At 44.5% G+C, this 24,311-nt stretch overlaps 1 protein-coding gene across 14 annotated transcripts in view; it reads left to right on the plus strand.

Annotated features, from left to right (window-relative positions):
- The window catches only part of DOCK7 (dedicator of cytokinesis 7), a 1,498,361-nt gene that overhangs the window by 347,817 nt on the left and 1,126,233 nt on the right, over window positions 1-24,311 (plus strand). For all 14 annotated transcript variants that reach the window (XM_069642017.1, XM_069642019.1, XM_069642018.1 and 11 more), the window contains exon 6: window positions 18,493-18,705. In XM_069642017.1, coding sequence (XP_069498118.1) covers window positions 18,493-18,705 — 213 coding nt within the window. The remainder of the gene's footprint in view (window positions 1-18,492; window positions 18,706-24,311) is intronic.

Below are 24,311 nucleotides of genomic sequence, written 5' to 3' on the forward strand. Positions count from 1 at the left end.
GATCAAACCTACCAAACGTTCCGTCGGAGCATTACTAGCTGGCTCAAAGACGCTGACATCTAGGCCTGCCTAATTTCTATGAAACATACCGATTGTTCTATATATAGTCAACCACTAGTCTCCGTACTGACTGTGCCCTGCACCGATTTTACCCTGTATGAACCAGGACGGCTCTTGGCCTATAATGCGAAATTATGTTTGTATATATCCCCTGCATGTACCAGGACGGCTCCTGGCCGAGAATGTGAAATTATGTTTGTATATATCCTTTGATTTCAATGTGCCTGTATGTAACCAACTGGTACGTGTACCTACCTGTACTTTTATGTTGTAACTAAGCTGTGAGTATCCTTACGCCATGTGCCTGAATACCTACGGGTCTGGAGCGCAATACAAGTAATAAACAACAACAACAAACAGAAAAATCTGTTTTCGAGCTAGTGGCTGTGAAGGTCATACTTGGTGGGGATTTTTGGCAGTGAGTACACACCCAGCATTTTCGTTTGGAATGTTCAACCGGGGTCTGTTAAATTATGCCTTCAAATAAGAGAGCTTTAGTTCGCATGCTTGGACCCGCCTGCTCAACTGGAATTGTATTTAACTGTAATGCGTGCAGCCTGAAGGCTGACCGGAAGTTCCCATGAACTGTTCACTTTGTCTAACCTTATGGGCACCCCCCCCCCCATTCCCCTTAAGAGAAGAAGGGATTGTGTTCCCGCTGGCTTGCCTCATTTGCCACTTAAAATGACCATCAATCCGGGCCTTTCACAGTGAGCATGGGAAGTACTTCCTGTCATCCATTTAATAGTAGGCACTCGGGCACAGACCTATCCTCCTCACAGCGCACTAGTCTGCTTACTGGTGTATGTGGCTTTCCTGTTTCTTGGGCCGCAATTTTATAAACATAAATATTTTTTGGATCATTTTAAGTGTGACACTGAGAAAATTGTCAATACTCTAGTGAAAGAAAGAGCCCTGTTTAGACACTTTATCACTAGATGTTATAAAGCAATGGACACATTTCTGGAGAGCCAGGCAGAGAAACACAATAATGCAATTGTATCAGTACTCTCCATCTTTGAAAGAATACATTAAAGTTGTCTTTCGCCACTAATGCGGCACACATCACTGTAAACACTTGTATCACTGAAATATAATTTCTAGCACAGTTCGAACCCCCTTCCACCACACTGGCCCCTCACCTGTCACTGGCACTTTCATCCCGCCTCACGCATACACTGCCATGTATAGACACATAACATACATACAGGCGAGCACAAACACATACCCACACAAGCTCACAATCGCACAGCAATACGTACACAACAGTCAAGCACATGCACCCATTTATTTTAAAAAAACGTGCTTCATCTTGAAGAATGCTTGTGCGCGTCAGTTCCCTCATCTCTGGTCCCTTTCTTGGGCCCGCCCACCAACAGGAAATGGGGAGATGAATTGATTGACTGACATGCCCTTTCCTGAGGCTTACTCCTCCAGTGCTCATAGAAAGACATGAGATGAGCGTCCAAGTGACACGCCTTTTTGGCTTTGTTTGGTCCGTGCTTCCTTTTCTGCTTGCAGGGACAGAGGGCCTGATTCACAGAGTGTTTCATATGGGATTGAACCATTATAAAACGCTTCTGTGAATCAGGCCCAGAGTTTTTACATATCTCCACTTCAACAGAACCCTGAATGAGGGTTTGCAGGATTTCTGCCGCCGCAGATATTAGATGATTATTGTGTCATGCAAAGTGCTCCTGAAATGGATAGGGACAGCCTATGCATAATGGGAGGGGCGACATGCATTATGCACTCGCCACCACTGCATGTGAATTTTAATGGAGCCAAGAAGCGTAGGGACCACCATATCTCATATCTCTGAGACTGTGTCGTACAAGGACCTACAGCATTTTTTTAAAAATGTGTTTATTTATGAATCAGCACACATGAGAACCTATACAGTGACATTGCTTATAACTTCGCTGAGCAGATAAAACCAAAATGCCCCCCCCCCCACCCTCTTCCCATGTTTCCAGGCAGACCTTGTTTCCGGGCCTCATTCGGCCTGACCAGGCGTAGAATTGTCGTCCATAAAGTGGAGGGCTCTCGCGATCAGGCGTGGCTTGTAGGTCAGGGCCGGATAGTTCTGGTCTTAGTCTATGACTGGTCCCTAAATATCAGTGAATCGGTGGAGCAGTCCCACTTTGGCTGCCGTGACCTTCTCGGCTATCAGGATGTCCCAAAGTTTAACCCACCAGAGGGTCATCAGGGCTCCTTCTGCAGACTTCCAGGTGCGGGACACTGTGATTTTGGCTGCCAGCAAGAATTGGGATATCAGCGTTGCCCTCCTCCCTGTTCTTGGGTAAGAGTCCGAGAGCGGGATCCCCAGCAGGACTTGCTCGGGCGTTAGCGGGATCTTCACTTGGGTGATGTCCTTTATGGTAGCAAGGCATTGGGTCCAGAATTCCCTTATTTTACGGCAGGTCCACCACATATGGAAGTAGGAACCTGGGCGGCCGCAGAGACGCCAGAAGTGGGGGTCCAGAGCCCGCTGGAAGTCATGGAGGTGCATGGGGTAGTACCAGCGCAAAAGCAGTTTGTGGGCGCATTCCCGGTTAGTGATAAAGCGGGATGCTGTGCGCGTTCTGGTCCAGACGTCCACCCACGTGTGTTTTTCAATAGCATGACCCGTCCGCCTCCCATTGGAACATATAGGAGGGCCTAGCCTGGAGGGGATCTTCCTGCAATAGTTTATAGAGGGCCGAGATCTTTCCCTGGGCAGGCAGGTCGTTTACTGTAAGCTCTAGCGGAGCAAGGAGACGTGTAGCCTCCGCTCGGGTCTGGGAGTGGGAGCACCAGTGTCTCAGTTGGGCATAAGTAAATCTTTCCGTCTCTGCTAACTGGAAAATCGTTTTACAGCGTTCGAAGGTGATGGGGGGTCCCTCTCAAATAGCTGCCCTAAGGTTTCGTGGCCCCCCGCCACCCAGTTCCTAAAGTTCGTTGGGTGAGTTCCCGGGGAAAAGGCTGGGTTAGGAAGACTGGAGAGGATGCGCTCAGGCCTCCTGGGATACCTCTAAGTCTGCGGGCCCACTCCCATGCCTTTATCGACTGCTTCGTGGCGGTCAGCACTCCTGGCCAGGTCTGGCGTAGTGCGGTGGGGATAAACGGAAGAAAGCGAAGGGGGAGAGGAAGGTGGGATTATTCGATCTCTACCCACTTTGGGCGCCCAGTGGCGAGTCCCCATGCTTGAAAGTGGGCCAGTTGCGCTGCTATTTGATATTTCCGGAGGTCCGGCACCCCCATCATTGTTCTCCGAGGGATCCTCACTTTCTTGCCCTTCCAAATAAAGTCGATGATTTTCCTTTGGAGCTGCTGTAAGGGGGGGAGAGGGATTAAGGTTGGGAGGGAAGCACATGCGTAGAGGAAGCGGGGGAGAAGGTTCATTTTGCATGTCGTTATGCGTCCAAGCAGCGAGATCTCCTGCGTCTGCCAGCGGGCAAGGTCCCTTTCCAATTCCTCGAAGAGTGGGGGGAAGTTGACCTCGTAAACTTTCGCTGGGTGAGCAGGGATCCGAACCCCCAGGTATGGGATCGCTTGGGTGCTCCATTGGAGCGGGCATTGCTTCTCTAAGGTCTCCCTCTTGCCTGAGCTCAGGCCCACTCCGAGCGCTGTTGATTTTGGGAAGTTGATGGCGAATCCCGATACCCTTACGAAGCCCTGGATTTCGGTTAGGGCTGCCCTCATGGAAGTTTTGATGTTTGTGATGGTTAGCAGCACATTGTCCACGTAGAGAGCCACTGATCAGGAGGCTCAGGTGAACTCGCTGGGCTAATGGTTCCATGGCCAAGGCGAAGATCAGGGGAGATAGTGGGCATCCCTGTCGCGTTCCGCATGTGAGAGGGATTGGATCTGACAGGCGGCCATTAACTCTGAGCCGGGTTTTAGGGGCTTGGGAGTTCGCTAGGATCATCCTCCTGAAGGTTAAGCCAAAGCCAAAGGCCTCCAGGGTGAGGCACAGATAGGGCCAGTCCACCTTGTCGAAGGCTTTGGTTGTGTCCAGTGCCAGCAGGGCCAGCTGTTCGGAGTCCTGATTGGCGACCTCAGTCAGATCCAGTGCCCTGCGAATGTTCTCTTTTGTCGAGCTATGGAAAATAAACCCTGTCTGGTCCGGGTCGATGATGCTCGGAGGTATAGGCGCGAGACGATTGGCCAGGATCTTGGAATATATATTGGCGTCCAAGTTCAACCAAGAGATGGATCTATACAAACTATTCTCCTGGGGGTCCTTTCCAGGCTTGATTATGAGGACCGTGATGGACTCCTGCATTGATGGGGTAACCGTTCTAGTGGCAGCAAACGAGTTGAATAGGTGGGTCAGGGGGGCCACTAATTGGGGCCAGAGTTTATAGAATCGTGTGGAGAATCCGTCTGGGCCTGGGGCCCTAGGCTTCAGGCTTTTAATGGCTTCCTCCACTTCCTCATTTGTAATAGGCATTTCAAGTTCCTCTCTTGCCTCTGGGGTCAGGAGCGGGAGCGCCGCCTCTTGGATGTAAAAGCGCTGCTCGGACAAGGTCCCGCGGGACTGCCGTCATTATTTCTGACTCGTGGCTGACTCCCAGACGAAGTTTCTCACGATCCGCATCGTGGATCTTCCCCTGTGGATCGGGTGACCCAGGATGGAATTTCTGCTTTTTTCCTTAGCCAATTTACTAATCAGCAGCTTGTTAGCCTTGTTGTTATGGACGTAGTACCATTGTTTGGTTCTGGTTAGCAGGTTTGCTGTGGAATCTGCGTAGTGCACCTCGAGCCTCTTCCGACCTGCAGCATTTTATCTCTCCAGATTAGGACTACAACTCCCATAATCCATTTTAAGCATGCTGAATAGAAGGATCATGGGAGCTGTAGGGCAAAACCTCTGGAGAGCCATATGTTGCAGACCCCTGGCATAGTAGAATTCAGAAACTAGGGAGACCAGTATCCCCACTAGAGCGAAATCAACACTTAATAATTTGAATCATCCCAACAATTTAATTTAATTTACGTCTTTCCTGGATGGAAGCCAAGTTTTCCAACAGATAAACTCCTAGTCCCAGTTGGTGTTTATTCCAACCATTTTCTGATAAACCTTAGTTCTGGTGTTGTGTTTTGTTGGCCTACTGTGCTGTGCAATTTTTATGGCCATTCAGTTTGGAATTTTCAAATCTTTTTAGGAGTTTGAAATCCTCTGCCGCTAAGACTGGCCGTCCCGTATTGTCATCAGGCCACGTGTACATATAGTTTCATAGGGCCCAAAAGGATTTTCTGCCCAGCTGTTTCTTCTTTCTAATTTTAGTGAGTGCAGGCCGTCGTTTGAACACATGTAGTCGTGTAGTGTGCTGATTCTCCTTGCTTCATTTTCCTGGTTTAGTCGATACGGGGAGCCAATATTTGTCGTGTGTTGTGGCAAATGCGTCTAAAACAGATGACCTTCGATAATCCCTTTTATCTGTCAGGTTTATTGTGCATTTGAATCTTTTGTTAAATTCTTCTTTGTTTCTTCCTCAGTGCCCTACTTTCTTGAACGAAGACTCTTCAGGGGCTGAACTGGGATCGAGAGTTCTCTTCTTTTTTTGTCAATCTTTTTGCTTTTCCTTTTTTCCTGGTAGCGATTTGGAGCTGATCTTTGATAATCCCTGTAATCCCTCCGGGAGGTTTAAAGGTTTTATTTGTGTACCGGCAACCTGCCTTTGTCTGCAAGTGCTAATAAGGGGATCAAATGGAAAAAATGAATACCTTTCCAATGTTGCACTGGTTTCTAGCAGTTGCAGAGCATATGGACACATTTTGTATTTGGAGAGGGAAGGGAGCGAGCATGGTGGGAGGGCTGGGGAGGTTTCAGGAAGGTAGGATCTTATTTAGGGCCAGAGAATGAGGGAAGGAAGGGATGGGAGAGGCAGATGTTGATATGATTGACTCCCTTGAGCTGTGGCCTCTTTTGCCAATTGGAGAAATGTAACAGTGTGTTTACTTCTTATATTTGGGCCAGGTGTGTCTGATATTGTGGGGTTGGCTGTTATGTTTGGCATGCCTTGGGGCCTGTGTATTTCTCCTTTCTGTTCCTGATCTTTGCTTTTGGAATAACAAAGGTTGGTGAAGGTGGATTTTGTGCTCTGTGGATCGGGTGTGTTGTGCGAAACAAGATGTTCTGCGGTTAGATCTTATATTTGACTTATTTTATGTTGTATGATTTCCCCACTGCATTGTTTGATGCTCTCTGTTTTTGGCTGGGTGTCACTCTACGGTGGCTGGCAGTCATTCTTTGCCATTTTGTTTAGGTGGATTGGACTGGTGTCTCAGGCTTTGAGGGCTGCACTTCTTTCAGGGTGTCCCCTTTTGAGTGTCCTTGCTGAGGTGGCCACACCTCTGTTGTTCTCCGATGGGCTTTTGTTTCTGTGATTCTCAGGCCCCTTATTTTGATAAGGAACACAAACCAACCTCAATGGCATTTGTGCGCAGATCAGAATTAAATTCTATGCAGTATTCAATGTATGTCAAGTAGACAATTACGAAGTTGTGCAGTTATAATCGCTTTTATTGAGACTGTTTGTGCCAACACTTGTGCATTTGCCTGTGTTTCAACTATTCTTAGGCTTTATCAAGGCTAAAACATTTGCGTCTTTTTGAGTTCTTAGATAAAGATTCCTTTTACAATATTTTGTTTTTAACTACAAAAACATGTGCAAATACGTAAAAGATATCACAAAACAAAGAGAGAGAGTAGACAGTGGAAAAGGGGGAAACACCGAAAAAGACAAAAGTACAAGAAAGTCGAATATTTGCAAAATCTAAAAATAAACCTGAAGTAATATACATTGAATTGTGTGATTATTATGTTTCATTTCGATACAGTAACCTTTGATTACTATCAGTGGACATCTCAGACTTAGAAATATCACAGATTATATAACGCATTGTTTAGTTCAATTAGCTTAAGGTTTAGTTGGTACAGCTTGAGTGGAAAAGATTTGGGGTGCAGAGTATTATTTAGTAAATAACTTACTTATGATTGGATGCTCTTTGCATGTCATTATTTAAACTGGGGGCTGTGAATTCTAATCCTTGAGTTTAGTATAGTTGTTTGTAATCTACAATTAAATCTCCATTATTATAAATATCTTTAAAGAAGAAATCTATGGCATCTAGTACCAATTGGTGATCAATCAAAGTATATTATAGTGTTAGTAACATGCTCCACGGGCTATACCGGGGGTAATGGCCCCACAGCCCGAGTTAAAGGCCCAAGCGAAGTGACCTGGAGCCATCAATCGGCAATTTCCCGAAATCGCCCATACTGATAGCACAGTGAGGGACCACGCCCTGTGTAGGGCGAATGGATGGGGCTGGTCAAATTTCACTCTTGCCGGTACACCTCAGACTGGTATGCTGACCTTAGACCAAAATTTCAGCACACCAACTGTTATTGGGCTGGAGCCAACGCCTGTACTGATAGCATAGGGCCGGACCACACCCTGTGCAGGGCGAATGGGTGTGGTTGGTCAGGTTTCCCTATCGCTGGTACACCCCAGGCTGGTATGTCGGCCTCAGACCAAAACCTCAGCCCACCAACTGTTGTGGGGATGGAGCCAACAATTGCAAAATCGGAAATTGCCCAAAATTGCCCAAACTGATAGCACAGGTCCAGATCCCGCCCTGTGCTAGGCGAATGGCTGGTATTGGTCAAATGTCACTATCCCCAGTACACCCCAGACTGGTATGCCGACCTTGGGACAAGATTTCAGCTGCCCAACGATTTTTGTGTGATCTACAACCCAAGAAAATGTCCAAAAAGCTTTTGCAGAGAAACTCTTGCGTGCCCAAACAGAGATTAAGGAAGAGCTGGACAAACAGAAACTTAATGAGGCAGATAGAAAGAGGGTTTTGGAAAAAACCATTTATAACAATAAGGAAAACGAGACAGAGGATCAAACCTCGAGGCCACCTAATGAGGGCTTTGGGTTTTCAAGGATGACCATTGTAGATGCCATAAATACATTGAAAACAATGCATCCCACTAGCTGTCCAGAAGAATTTCTCCCCTCTAAGCTGATTTTAGAACATAAAGACATTTTTGCCCTGTTTTTATGTAGGTTTGCTAATGCTACTTTTAACTTTGGCAGTGACCTCTCTTTTAAAAAAGAAAGGCCTAGATCCCAAGGATGCGGCTAACATGCGCCCTATCACAAATACCCTATTCTTTATTAAGATGTATAGACAAAGCTGCTACCATGTAGCTCCAACTTCATCTAGAAACTGCGGGGATCCTACACAAGAAACATTCGGGATTCAGACGCAACCACAGAACTGAGAGTGCACTGTTGGATCTCCAGTAGCAAATGTTGACCATGTTGGAGAAGAGCAGATCGGGACGCCTGGCACTATTAGACTTATTGGCAGCGTTCAATCTGCTCGATCACAAAATATTGCTGGATAGATTGCGCCTTGTGTGTGGCCTCTCTGAAAATGCCATTAGCTGGCTAAAATCATTCTTGGAAGGCCGCAAGTCAAGAGTTTATTGGGATGACTCATCATCAGACATAGAAACCATTCTCTGTGGAGTTCCCCAGGGAGCCTGCTTATCCCTCCTGCTTTTTAATATATATATTGTTCCGTTATGTAGGAAATTGGAAGAACTTGTTTTTTTCTTTACAAATTATGCTGAAGACTTCCAACTCCTAGTGGAGCTGAGTGGAAACCACGAAATAGACCAAAATAAGTTAAGCAAGGTCTACCAGTGTTTACAAAATTGGATGTCACATAACTGGCTGTGTTTAAATTCCTCAAAGACGGAACCTATGATTTATGGCTCCCAACACTCTACAGAGAATATGGACCAAATATGTGAAAACTAATATTGAACGTAGGCAGATGAAAGTGGCACCCAAGGTAAAAACCCTAGGTACCTACATGGAGACAAGTCTGGATGCAGGGGCCCATGTAGAGGCAATCGTCAGAAGTACAAACTACGAAACTACCAACTAAAAGTTCTAAGGCAAGTACCTCCGCTAGTTACTAAAGAAAATCGAACTAAGTTAGTTAGAGACATAATACTTCCTCATTTGGATTATTGCAATGCTCTACTGAGTGGAGCCAACAAGGATAACATTAAGAAAGTTCAAAATGCGGCCGTCCGAGAAGTTCAACAACTGGGCCGAAATGAACACACCTCATTGGCTCCCAGTTTCCACACAAATATCTTTTAAAGTCTTGACAGGCTGCCATAAATGCATCTAAATGCATCTGTGGCCTTGCCACCAAATACCTTAAAGAAAAGGTAAGTACCCACAAGCCAAACAGAAATCTCCAATCAACTCAGGCTTCCTACCTCAAAGTTGACCGGATAAAAAAGCCAGAGGAAATGGCCATTTCAGGCAGCAAGGATCTGGAACAACCTGCCAGAGAGTCTTCGCAAGGAGGAAGACCTCTTGGTTTTTAGAAAATTGTTAAAAACTAGACTGTTCGAATGAAAACACTGTTGCGTTCTGTCTGTTTAGCACCTGGATGCCCTCGGGATTTGGCACTTGATAAGTGTAATACCATAACATAACAAGTTATGTATGTAAACATAATGTGGCCCTCCTTTTGAAGTTGAGAGATATAAAACATTGATTAAAGCGGGCCCAGTATGATTCATATGCCGGCCACCAAAGGCCATATTTGTCACTGATAAAATTCTGTAATAAATTATGAAAAACTGTAGCTATGCACAGGAATAACTGTCAGGAATCAGGGGTGGAAGTTATGGAACCGCTGGCGGCACTAGCTAGCAGTTACCTCGCTCTAGTCCTCATCCAATATGGCGGCAGACTCTATAAGTTCTGACTCCGCCCCCTTGTGCGGTGCGTTGTATCTGTGTTTGCTTCTCGCACGCTAACGCTCCGTTACTCTCTAGTTTTACCTTCCATTGGGCTTATTTAGCCGCCTTAGTTTCCAACTTTATCCTAATCTTGTACTACCTTTGTTTCTCGCTGCATTTCCTTCTTTCGTATTCTGCCGTGCTACAACCCTACCATCTAGTCTTTGGGTTTGCGGCGTGTACTCCGCGGTTTCACCGCTTCGGTGCCTTGCTGTCTTGCTTACCTGGGTACGAGGCTCCTCCTACCTTCCTGCTCGGCTTCTCGCCTGCAGCCGTCTCTGTGCGCGGCACTGTTTTGCACTGTTTGCTACTTACATTTTGCCTTCCGGTACTTCCAACTTTTGTTCGGCTCCGCTCGGAAAGCGGCACTCTCTTTTCTGTATCTGATTTATTTTCTATTCAACGGTATCTTGCCATCTATTCCTTTCACTGGGTATGCATTTCGGGTTTCCTTCTTAGGCCATTCATTCTCCTTTCCTTTCCTCTTTTTCGTCTATTATCCTGCTACTTACTTACGATTTCCTTGTTGCTATTGAAAGGTTCTACCTGCAAGTCTTATTCCGAGCTCTATCTGGGAAATTGGTCGCGGACATCTGTTACTTCCAGTCAGCCTTCGCTATCCACCTTCAGTGTCTGCCCACAGCGGTTTCTGCTAGGAGAGATTATTTCTTCCAACGGCCTGGGTTATCAAGGACTGTCCACCTTATCTCCTACCATCAAGATCTACAGGGTTTTTTCTGCTTTGGCTTTTTCCCTGAAAGTGAGGCTGGCCCCACTGGAGGCACCCGAGACAGGTTCCCACTACTGTCATGGTGGCCACTGGAGGGGATAGACCTTATCTCCGTGAAAAGAAGGTCCGGATTTATAAGGACAAGTCATCTAGCAACAAGAAGAAGAAGCTTCCAAAGAAGAAAAATCCTCTCAAGGATCTATCCTCTGAAGAATCAGGTGAGGAGATAGGGGAGGTGGAACCGGAGTTTGACAATAACCTACAGACACCTGGTGATTCGCAGCAAAATATAGGTTTTGAAAAATGCATTCATATCTGTCAAAACATGGAGATTAAGGGCACTTGTCATGCAGTGAGATTTCTATGTCCACAAACCAGACCAAGCCCCTGTCAAAGTGAGATGATGGAGTGGTCTCCTCCTCTGCTGTCCCAAAGCACTCCCACATTTTCTGGACCTATCAGCACACAGGTGGGAATGGTACTGTAACAGTGACCTTTCTCTTTTGCTGCAACTATGAGACATTTATGCTGTCATTTGCCCTATAACTAAGTCACCCCCACCTTAGAGCAGGACTTTTGGCACTAACCCCTGAGGTTTGCTGCTGTCAAAATCTGGAGAAACATCCCAGCACTAGCAGTGAGGCCTAATCTTGCAGAGGACACAGGAGATTTAGAAGCTGACTTGGGACCCCTTGCAGGACTCAGCAGAGATGTCCAGCACAGACCTCTCCTGTAAATAGAAATACCCCAAGCCATAGATTACATAAGCCCTTTATTCTTTCAGCATTGCCTTAGAGATTCCCCATTGAAAATCCCCTCGCCTGTTTGCCTGTGTATGTGAGCAATTCCCCATTGAAAACCCCTTATTTGCCAGTGTATGTTAGCAATTCCCCATTGAAAAATCCCTATTGGCCTGTGTAAATCCTTATTGTATTTTTCTAAGTAAATTAATTCATTTCCCCATTTATTTCACAGGATTTGTATTGTTGGAATTTGAAACCAACCATCTTTTCCCAGTGTATTGTGAACTGATATAGTCATACAATGTTGCCCAAAACAATTAATCCTGTGGTGATCTCAGAAACAAATTTGTCCCTGTTTCAATTGTGTCCTGCTAAACGAATTTCCATCTCCAGCTGTATTTTCCCATTGATCCTAATGGGATCCTAACCCAATGATCCTAATGTCATCCTAACCCAAAACCTATGTTCCCCTTGTGAGCTACCCCACATTTCCCAGAGCTTTCCTGCCATTTTAAGTATAGGTAAAAAGGAATTCAATTGCATTTCCTTTCCCATTGAAATTGTGCTCAACACCCCAAAAATCGATTTTCCCATTCTGTTCCTCTTTCCCCATTGTGAGGTAAAAACAAATTTCCATGTGCATTTTCTTTTACATTGCCCTTGTGTTGAACATCCCAAAACCGATTTCCCCCATGTGTGCTGACTAGTATTCTCTAAAAGCCCTGCCTTTCTTTCTAAGTAGAAGCAAAAATAATTCAATGTCTTTCTATTCTTTCCCATAGCAGTTGTGATAAATAATTAAAAACCCCTTTCTTCCATTGTGCTCTAAAAAATATTTTCCCATTCTTTGCTTGCTCCCCATATTGTTTCTGTGAGCTATGTCCCAAATACAATTGTTCCTGTGTGTTCCCACTCCATGCCACTGCCTTCAATCCAAAACAGACAAGCCTAGTGGATGTTTTGGGGGGGGGTTGCTGGGACTCGAACATCATTTTGTGTGTATGCACTTTCCTATTTGTTTGCATTCATTTTCTTGGTGTGTTTTGAACTGTTCTCTGATTGTAGTGGTGGGAGAAGTAAAAGGGAATTCTTGTCACGGTATATTGTGTTATCTCAGTGTACTGCTTAATCAAAAAGGATACTTTATTTTTGTGTTGCCACAACATTGTTGGCTGATGTAAGCTGTTTCTTCACATTTTACATAAATAATACATTAATAAATATTTTATTGATACACACCGGCCTGGTTCCTAGTCCTAGTCCATTGCGATACAGGGTGTTTGTAGAGGTTGGGTATGAGACAGGTTGAAGGACTTCTCAAAAAGGATCCAAAGTAAAGAACAAGTGTTTTTATGGTGCGCCACACTCATTGTAGGGGAAGGAGATCTCTAGCTTGCATGTGCCGTGTAATAAGTCTTTGACAAAACACCTCTGCTCTGAGTATTTCATCTATGTATTTGGACATATTTCCGGTGGCCATGCCACTGACAAGTGTCGAACTTAGGATAGATTGTTGAATACCTTTTGTGTTTTTGAAAGAAAATATATTGTGGGCACTTTAGGGTAATCATGGATTAAGAAAGGTTTTTCATCTTCCATTAGAAGCCCTCTTGCATATCATTTGAGAACAAGGTCATTGACTTTCTCTACAATATTTGGTATTAGATCTTTGTTGATGGTTTTGTATCAGTCTGGTGTCTCTAAATGACCATTCGCCATTCTGATGTCATTTGTTTTATTCAAGATTACAATATTTCTGTCTTTACCAGCCTCTTTGATGATAATATCATTACCTAGAAGGTGCTCTAATGCTTGTTTTTAGAAGGTCTTCATATTATCCGAACCCTTTTGCCGTTTTGTATTTTTAGCATGAATAACACGATGGCTATCTGTGAACATATCTGCATGGAATATATTAATAAAGTTATCTTTTCAAAGGGAGAACAAAACATACAAGAACTGCAATTCAGCCAATGTAAACCACTATTTCAAGACTGTCTTCTCGCACCCTATTTAATTCCCCTTCAACCCCCATCCCTTCCCGCTCCTCCCTCCAAGATCCATGCACAATTATGCACAAAATGGGGTAAATTCTTTGCAGAGCACTAGCATTCAGATCAGTAATTTTGCCAAAATTACCAAAGTTACCACAATAGTCAAAATTGTGAAAATGCGGGACTACCTCCCATATTTGTCAAAGGTGAGCCACACCTCTTCTATATTTCCCTTTGACTTATCAATCATGCACTTGAGGTATTGCATAGTATAAATATCCCTCACCTTTTGGAACCATTCTCTTTTCATGGACGCAAGAGCAACATAGTTCCTGGCAGTCATGAGTAGGACGTGTGACATATGATTCCGGTTGCATTCACAATAATAAATTTAACATAGAACAGATATGACTTAATAAACAAAAAGCAGAAGCAAAGGTTTTTAAAGAAAGAATGATACACTGCGAGAACTAACATTGTTTCTGATGAGCAACATAAAAAACATAAGTGTTAATATGGAAATTTGACAATTTTGGGAATTTTAGCTAAGTAGAATGCATGATGTCCATTTGAGATTTTTGCAAGATAGAGACCTTGATGTCCATGTGAGATTTCTGCAAGATAGAGACCATGATGTCCATGTGAGATTTCTGCTAGATAGACCATGATGTCCACTTGAGATTTTAGCTAGATAGAGACCATAATGTCCATTTGAGATTTCTGCTAGATGGAGACCATGATGTCAATTTTAATAGATGTTTGTCTACATGTTGTTACTTAATAAGGGTTACCTTATTCCTTATGTGGTTACATGTTTTGGCATATATTTCATTCCTAAACGCCTTATCAGGACAACATTATCAAATGTGAAAGGCCATTTCCTTGATTTCACATTGAGTAATTCAAGAAAATTCCAAATATAAATAGAAATTAGTCATTTTTGTTTTATGAGGGTGGCACAAGACTATTCAACCATTGCATTGATGACACCTTTAAAGGTAATAGGCAGATACCAATACTGTGAAGATTGTGGCATCCCTTATGAAAGCGCTCTTTCCCAGTGTTCCATGTCCAGGTTGCAGACACTTCCATTAATGTCTGCTCTTTTCTTCGTCACTCCCCCTCCAATTACTCCAGGTATCAGCAATCCACATTCCTCTGAAGTACCAAGGGTGGAAGAAATAGATGAAATGGGGGCCAGTGTCGAGGTCCCAGTCTTTAAAGAATAATTGACTCACATCTTAGCTCACTTTGCCTTGTCAGGGGGAGATAACCCATCACCTGCATTGATCGAAAGACATTACCACAGATCAGTGGATGCTTTGAATTATTAACCGGGACATACTCTGCCGATTGAATCAATGGTTAGGTTTTTACTTGCGATATCTCATAGTTCTCAAAATGAATAAGAACTGGGGACCTACCCTAGACATTCTCTGCCTGAACAGGAGTTTACCGGGTAGCAGTGCACCTACACGTTGCATATTTCCATGTCCCCATTCATCAGAAAACCCACCAGTACCTCTGCTAAGTTTTCTGCAATAAACACTGTCAATTCAGTGCCTTGACTTTCAGTCTCAGAGATGTGCCTCGTGTAGTCATGAACTACCTGGTGCCAGTCGCGGCCTTCCTCTGACCCCAGGGCACCCTAGTTTATTGGTATCTGAACAACTGGCTTGTATGGGTGCCTACATTCTAACGAGCATCACTGCCTGGCCATTTGACTGTTCAGCTACTGCAATCCTTGGGATTTCCATAAACAAAGTAAAATCAAACCTTTGACCAGCACAACAAGCCACCTTTTTGGAAGCACCTATAGACTCCACAGTTCTGAGACTTTGACTCTCGGAGGAAAGAAACTAAGTCTCTACCAGAGGGCAAAGGTGTAGCGGGGGATTTTCACTGTCATTAGGACCCAAATAAAAAATGGCCACTAGCCCTATGTGTGAAATGGGAGCGAGAACTAGGTCTGCTTGAAGATGAGGAATCAATGGAGGGCTCTGTCCACTTGGAAGGAGGCGATATTTAGTGCTACATTTAGACTTGTTTGTTTTTAGGGCCTGGAAAATGGCTTGAAGCTTGCCATCACTGACTGTGTCCTGGAAAGTTGCTCTCCGTTCCGGGGTGTGAGTTCATTGAAGTAAGGACCTGTGGATATGTTTTGGATGATTTCTGGGCCCGTTCCCCCACCACTTCGACATTCACCTATATTGAACAGTGCACCATTCAATTGTTAAAAAAGGAATTTATATATAGGTGATATCAATAGAAGCATACATTCAGATAAAAGCGAATGTGTTTCAGTGCTTACATTATCAGTGTCCAGTCGTGTGGAATGTCTAGAACAGTAGGTAAATACAGAAATGTGCATCCAGGTATGTTAGTGTGCACTTTGTTCTCAGACCCCAACAAACACATTTGCTTGTATGGGGTTTTGCAATTTGTGTGCACTTTTAATAGGCTGGGGTACTGATCACATAAACAATAATCAGTTTGTTTTACGGTCTATCTAGACTACCTTGGGGCAATGTGCAAAAAGGCCAGAACCTCTAGCACAGGGACCAGCACACTGGATGTGATCAATCCTGGTTAGGAGACCAAATAATACTCACATTTTTCAGACCTTACTGACTGCAAGGAAGGACATAATAGTAGGGCATGCAACTGATCTAGGAACACGGTCTGAGGGGGTGGGCTACTCACTGCTGATGGACAAAAGGACCAGTAAGCACAAAGGTTGCCCTACAAATGTTGGCGATATCTTAGTGCCTCGTTATACCAGATTAGGTCTGAGTGAAAATCTTAAACACTGTATTTTGGGCTGCCATGAATTCCCAAGTGAGAGTCGGTAGGTTTGCAGACTTCAACAAAGTTGTCCTACATCCCAAATCCACAAAAAACGTATTTCAGAGCCATATGCCTTCAGGCGACCTTTAAGAAATTTGGGATGGTTTGAGATGATTTGTAGTAATGAACACTGAAATTATTCTTTCAATCGAGTAAGGGTCGCCCATATGTCCATTTATGTTTTGGTTTTATTGTTTGAAGCACGGACTTAGCCAGAGAACAGTGGAGCGCTGTACAGGGTGTGGATAGCCATCTTTTGGGCTTGCATCTTTTAACAGTAGCGCAGTAGTGTCAAAAGTCTAGTGCAGATACCAGGAGTCTCCAAACCTATTTTACATATGCCATCAGCCTTCTCCCACATAGTCCATGATGAGGTATCATCAGAGTCGTAGGACAAAACATCTGACGACCGGGAGGTTGCAGATCCCCGGTACAATCACATGTCAGGCGTGTAGGGGTTGCTTTTCATTAGTCGAATGTTGGCAGAATGAGTAATATGCTGGTATGTAATTTTAAAATTTCACAATCTGAAGAGTTGATGGCAGAACCCTACATCTGAAAGGCCTATACACAGGACTTTAAATGTGTTCGGGCCAGCCGTGGAGGAGCCCCGGAAGTCAAAGTGCTCCCAAGCCAGGGCTCTGCCAGGTTCCCCCCCTGCACCCCCCCCCCCACTAGCCCTAGAGGCAACAAACACCTCAGGGAGCCCTTAAACTCAACAGAGCGGCATGGTTAAAGGGTTTCCGGAGAGGTATTAGGATTGCTTCTGATAGGAAAAAACAGGGAGGCCCCGACTTTGCAGGTAGGCCATTAACCACATGTCTATGTTGAGTTCAAAGGGTGCCAGATGGATTGGAAACAAAAGGAGAGGGCACACCAAACCTCCTCCTGCTTGGCTTCCACTATCGCCCCACCCCCTCTCTCTTTCTCCCTTGCCCCACTTAGGCCTTTCAGAGCCCCCCCCTTAAATCCTCACCCCACTTAAAGCACTGCTTAACAATGGGTGACAACTGCAAAAATCCTGCAACAGATTTTCTCACTAGTTAACGACAAATGACACTTTATCATCCATCCTCTTCAATCCTCATGGGGCTAGGTGACACAATCTAGGTGACCTAAACAAGTACAAGCATTGGAGCCAGTTAAACCAATTTACCTTCTTGTTCTACACTCCTGCGTCATCTAAATTACTTTGCCTCGTTGAGTTTTTCCATCTTGTAAAAATTGCTAAGGCGATTAAATCAAGTAATAAAAATAAATAGCACTGCTTATAGCGCTTTGCATGTGACTGACTGTCCAAACCTTACTTGCCTTTCAAATGCAAGACTTGCATTTGGAATTATTGCTTACAGAATGCCTAACATATTGCAATCCTGCTTAATTAGCAGCGCCAGTCTGACATTTTATTAGCATTGATGCAGCCCTACTCGCATGTATAGACATCAACCGAATATGCAACCAATCAGCAGCCTTCAAAGCCAGCATTGTGTACCTGTCCCTGATCTACGGAAATGTCTTGAGGCAGAACTGCAGGCCTTTCAGTGGCACTCTGGTGGCCTGCAGTCTCCTTTTTCCACAGGCTAGTCCATCTAATTGTGGTGGTGTGCATGAATGTATGCTGTGTCTTTCAATGCATGTTACTTGTGGACAGATCTGTGCTATGAGAGTAATAATAATTTGCTTTTCAGTCCACCCATAATCTTGCAGCTGCATAGACTATCCGTGACAACTGTTATTACATTGCAGCTCAATTGTCCAATTGATCATGCACCTCTTACACACACATTACATATAGACCTCTGCAGCGGCTGCATTAACCCATTGGGCTATTGTCTACTTTTCTAGCACGCCGTTTACATGAACCTTTACCATTTTCATGTTAACGTGAGTTTAACAGCTGAAATACCTGAATGCAGTATAAATGAGGTCTTTCAAGTTTTGTCTAAACTTCATATTTGGTTGGCCTATAATGGCCGTTCACAGCTTTGGCCTGTTGCCAACTTCTCTGCACAGTAGAATAAGATGGGATGTTTGGGCAACCTGGGTGTCCCTGTCTGCAGGGGGCGTTACCTGTTAACTGTTCCATGATATAACTAGATATCTGCGTGTTGGTGCTACCAATCTATGTTTTTCCTTTTAAGTGGATGCTGCATTTTGTTTGTGGGATTTGCATTTTGCATAACACAGTAAATATTTCAGAACATGGATAAGGAATATTACAAGGAGTTTTTTCTGGGGGGTACCGGTACCGTGCTCCTTATTCATAAATATTCTTTTTCTTTATAGGATGATCTTAAAAGGCGATCCATGTCCATGGACGACACTCCACGGGGCAGCTGGGCGTGCAGCATTTTTGACTTGAAAAATTCTCTTCCCGATTCGCTGCTTCCCAATCTCCTGGACCGGACACCAAATGAGGAAATTGACCACACGAACGAGGAGCAAAGAAAATCCAACCGCCACAAAGAGCTTTTTGGGCTGCACCCAGTCTTGGAGGAGGTGCGTTAAAACTTGCTTATGTTCCTAATTGTGCTTGATAAAAAGTTGATGCATTGTTAAAAATACTAATTAAAGTTACCTAAGGTAAAAGGTTGGTTATTATGTTGCTTGTTTCAGATGAATGCAGCAGCCACTCTTTACATCAGCATAGTGAAGTTCTCTTCTTGTGTGACTTACTAGTAAGCAGTTCTCCACGCTAGTGGAGTGTGCTTTTGATTGAAGCACATTAGACTTCTTTCATTGAGACAAACAAGAGTTTCCTAACTACAATACACATTTCTTTAATTGGAGAAAAGACCAGTGGATACGCTTGGGATGATTTCTGGGCTCATCCCCCACCACTCAGACATTGACCTATGTTGAACAGTGCACCCATGAATTGATCAAAAAAGGAATTAATATATGGGTGCTAGCAATAGAAGCATACACTCAGGTAAAACATAATTTGTCGTAGTCCTTATTAGTCTCCAGTCATGCACAATGTCTAGAACAGTATCTAAATACAGAAATGTGCATCCAGGTATGTTAAAGTGTGCCCTGTGTTCTCACATCCTAACATTTGCTTGCACAGTGTTTGTGCAATTTGCAAGCTCTTTTGCCATGTTGGGATGCCAATCACATGAACAATAATCAGTATTAGCGCCCGCGCAGCGAATCCACGAGATACACTTCACGTGGATTGGCTCGTTTCAAAGCCATACCACAGTGCAGGGGAGCTCACTTATGAATTTCCCAGGGGGTGCCCAAATGTAGGAATTGACATCACTGGCAGTTATATGACCGCATTTGCACATAGTTGCCAACTTGGTGCAAGGGGGTGGGGCGCAGAACAGTGGAAACATTGGCTAGCTTGTACTGCATATACTAAAGTCAAATAAGAAGGAGGTTTCAGCCTTCCAGTTGCATTCCAGCAGGTCATCACTGCCCCTACTTCACCCCTTTATAATCATCCAGGTTGTAGTAGCCCTCAAAAGGCAGAGCAGCACAAGTAGGATGAGAGAACGAAATGCCAGCCCATCCTGTGAGTGTGTCAAACCTCAGAGCAAAGACTGTGCGTGTGCCTCCTACCTTGGAGCACAATCTCACTAATTTGGTGCAAATCTCGCAAGTGGGAGCATGGGAATCCCCAGCGGGTGTGTGGACTGCAGACCCCGGATCACATGCTCACTTCTTGAGTGTGAAATGCTGGCCAAGTCTCTTTGGGCAAGCATTCAGGATGGGTCTCACACCTTTAAACAGTGTGATATATTGAGTGGGCACCTCACTCGTTGGAGCATGGTATCAACCGTTGCTGGTAATCTCACAACTGAATGTACAGTTTCACTCTTGGCCTTCTCGGTGACCCCATGTATATTAATGGAGTCAGTCTCCTATCTGGGAAGACAATTATATATTCTGATATCTTACAGACACAAGCCTTCTATCTCTTGCCCCATGATGGCTTCCAACATCCTGAGCGACAGTTTATGGACAGCAGGCAGCTCAGGACATGCCTGTTGCCAATTGTATGTTGCGAGATCTACTATTTAGACACTGGGAGAGTGCCATGAATCCACATTTGTGGTGAAGAAGTACTCAAAATACAGAACACTGTGGTATAGTGTTGCGGTCCTGCTGAGAAATGACAATTCGGTCTGTTTAAATGTAAAGCAGAGTGGCTGACAAGTACATGCACTGTGCCATTACAAATAAAGCAGCTGTGGTGGGTGGAAGTGCTGCTTCAGTGGCATCAAGAGTATGCAATTCCCTGCAGGGTAGTGTTGGTCATTTCCTATTGTATAGCAGCCCTATTGAGAAGTGCCATTAAAAGTGAAGCTGTCCAGTAGGCTGGATCAGTGCTGCCCCATAAAAGGTGTAGAAGCCTCTGTGAGAAGTGGCAACATTTTCACATTAACTATGCTTAAGCACTTTGGGTTATTGAATAGTGCTGCTACATTCTGAGTAATTCCATCCCTTTAAATATATTGGCTCTTGTATAACCATGACAGTGTTGAGTTATTCTGATGATGATGAAGATGATATCTGACTTGCTCAATAGTTCTGTTTCTATATCATTAAATGTACTTCAGATCTTCAGGGGGATAGCTCAGGGGCAACATGCTTGCCTTGGAAGCAAGACAACACGGAGCAACACAGGTTCGATCCCTCGGTCCGCGCAACACAGGTTCAATCCCTCGGTCCGCGCCTAGAAACCTATGAGTATTGACCGCATTATAATTAACCAATAAAAATAAAAATAAATAAAACAGCTGAGAAGTGCGAAGCCTTGTAAGAGTGTAGCAGCTCAACTGAGAAGTGCTGATGTTGTCCCATCAAAAGTATAGCAGCCCCACTAAGATTAACTAGCATTGCCTCAATAAAAGCATAGTATTACCGCTGAGAAGATTCAACAATTATAGAAGCCCTGTTGGGAAACAGCAGTACTACCCCATCAAGAGTATAGCGAGCTAACTGAGGACTACCAGCATTGCCCCATTTCAAATATGGCTAGCTCTACTAGAAAGTGCTGGCTCATATAGATTACACATCCCTGCTGAGAAGTGCTGTTACTGTCTCTATAGAAACCCAATAACTCTGCACCATTAGGGTTACAGCAGCTCTGCAAGTATTGTCCCATTGAAATGTATTACACTGAACAAAGATAACTGTATGGCAAGGTCCATACTGGGTTCTATGTGATAATTCCACATTTTGAAGAGCAAATACAAAAAAGACTGCTTTATTTCGGCCGATTTGTGTGGTCTTCAAGATGCCGAATTATCACATTCCACTGCCCCCCGCCAATCCCCCCCAATAAGGTGATCTCACCTAACCCCACACTCTCCCTCTCCCCCTCTCCCATGCTGTTTCCCTGCTTAGAATTCAGGGGAGTTCCCTCCCTCAACGCCTCCATTCCCCGCCCATAGCATTCACCCTCACCACGTGCACACTCAGAGACATGCAAACAGTCTCATGTGCCCTCTCCCTGCCCCCCTCCCTCTGCAGATGCAATGGATGCAATGCAAGAGAGGTGCATCCAAAACGTTTTTTATGAATTGAGGGTCAGACTTGCTTGTGCCTCAATTCTAAAAATCGTTTTGGGTTGGGTATAACTCTACATCTGTGCACCCCTCTTGACAAGAGGGGTGCACAGATTTACAAATGCACTCAACCCAAAACGATTTTTAGAAAATGAGGGACAGACTTGCTTTGCATCTGTGCCTCAATTTCTAAAAATCGTTTTGGGTTGACTGTACCTCTACATATGTGCACCCCTCTTCCCCTCTTCCAAAGAGGGGTGCACAGATGTAGAGGTACACCCAACCCAAAACGGTTTTTAAAAATTGAGGGACAGATGCAAAGCAAGAGCCTCTTGCTTTGCATCTGTCCCTCAATTCTAAACATCGTTTTTTTACCCAGCTTTGACCCGGGCCGCCAGAGAGAGACACAGTACGGATGGAAAAAAGGGCCATCCATACTGCGTCTCTTCTCTGCGGCCATGGGTCGGCTCAGCCTCAACTTCATTCTGCCGGTGGGTGCCCGGTCCCCAGAGTACCTGCGTACTCGGCACCCCTGCCACAGTGTAATCCCGTGGACGCACTTGCGTGCATCGCGCGCCGGGTGCACTGATTTTTAAAACATTCCTCCTGTTCATTACTACGGAGCAACTTGGCCCAAAATGGCACCCTGTTGCTCCGTACTAATGAAGAAATATGCGTTTTCTTGTGTTCCTAGAACTAAAGCGTACAGCTGCAACAGCCTTTTCAAATTGCAAAAGAAATGCTGCTTGAAAAGTTTTCGCTACGACATTAGTATCCCGGGGCTACAAACCCCGAAATGCTAATGGCAATAACCACCTCGCCGGCGGGCCATTGCTGCCTAAAGGTAATGCCCCTCGGGCCCCCCTGTAACTTTGGGCCCTGGGGCATTACCTTAGGTGGTACTGGCCCACAGGCCTGGTGGTTATTGCCATATTAAGGGCTACATGGTTGCCTAGGGGTTGTTGCCAAAAGCTAGAGGTTACAGCGGAGGGGCCACAACACTGGATTTGATCTATACTGAAAGGCAACAGGAGAGGATGGAGTCAGTTTTTGTTTTAATGGAAGGGTAATTGAACTTAAATTTACACTCATGCAAGGTGTTTGCCAACCCACTAATTGATGCTGCTTAACAGTTACAACTGGTTAGCTGTCAATCTAAAGAAAGGACATCTCTCTCTGGTAGACAAGGGTGTGGTAAGGTAAACTTTCTTTGTTGGTGCAATGACCAACAGTAAACATGGCCTAAATCGTGAGTTAACCATGGTTGCACCCTTACATATTTGCTGCTATCTAGTCCTCATTTTGGTTGTTAGAATCCCTTTGCCACTAGAGAACTGATATTTATTGGGGGAATCAGAGCAGAAAATCAATCCAAATGTTGGTGTAATTCAGCCATTATACCCCACTGAGTCGCCTCTCGGAGTGCAAATCCGTTCCTTAGGATCTGAATCCTCCCAATGTTTTCAGGATAGCTACCAAAACTAAAGTTCCACAATGGGTATCGACAATGTAATCATTTCCATAGTTGGTTATCCTAAAATTACCGCTTTTAGTCTTAGAAGATGTTTGGGACATGATGCATCTGCCACAATTTAATCTATTAAATCAGGAATAATTCTGCAGGAAGGATAACAATTATGGCAGTCTTAGTTCTTGATGCGCAAGATCTCTGGGGTTAGTCCTGGAGGGACAGTCACTACTGCTCTTAAACATATATCCTCTTCACCAATACTGCAGTTATAACTTATTTGACACTAAAGTAGTGTACAGTAGGCAAGAGTTCTTTGGTTATCAGGCTAACACTTTGTAGCTTGCCGGAATCTACGACTAAAGGGCCATGTGCTAACACCTCCTGTGGCAATGGCCACTTGTGCTCCCAGAGGGAGTGTTAAGGTGGTAATTTTTCAAGTCCAAGAGTGAGAAAGTGAGGCGTAAAGCAAAGACGTGAGTGGTTTTCACCTCACCTTTACTCCCCAGGCGATTTTCATTTCGCTTGGAGGTGGATTAGGGGCATGGAAAGAATTATATGTTTCTGCCTCCGCCTAAAAGTAGAATTATGTCAAGGGTCATAAGACTGTCTCATAATCTTTACAGGTTTACGCCGTGGCTAACAGTTTTGATTCTTCCACCGAATAAGACCCTTGAAGTTTCAACATGATGAAAAAAAGTTATATATCATAAAGATGCGAAGTCGACTAAAATGCGTCATATGCTATTCTCAATCTTAGCCAAAGAATGTTATTTTCTTCAGACTGTTTGCCTGTGCTGTGGGCAACTTTAATATACTTTCTATGATCCAATGACAATGGTTGTAGCTCTGAGGACCAGAAAAGTAAGTGTGCAGAATGAGAGAGGATGAGTCCTGACAGAGCTGCATTGTCAGATGACACTGGAAGATGGGACCGACCAAGAGCGGGAGAAGTGCTGCATTTCTGATAGAGCATCAGTGGGCAGCAGCAAGGGTGAGGGAAGTGACAGAAGCGCGGGAGTCGACAAGAATCGTGAGATATGTGCCCCAATGAGAGGGAGGAGAGGCAGAGGAAGGATGCACGATGCTTGGAAGCGCCAGAGAGTTCAGTGATGTGG

The sequence above is a fragment of the Ambystoma mexicanum genome, chromosome 1q (genome assembly GCF_040938575.1).
Source record: "Ambystoma mexicanum isolate Mex_15411 chromosome 1q, UKY_AmexF1_1, whole genome shotgun sequence".
Lineage (NCBI taxonomy): Eukaryota > Metazoa > Chordata > Amphibia > Caudata > Ambystomatidae > Ambystoma > Ambystoma mexicanum.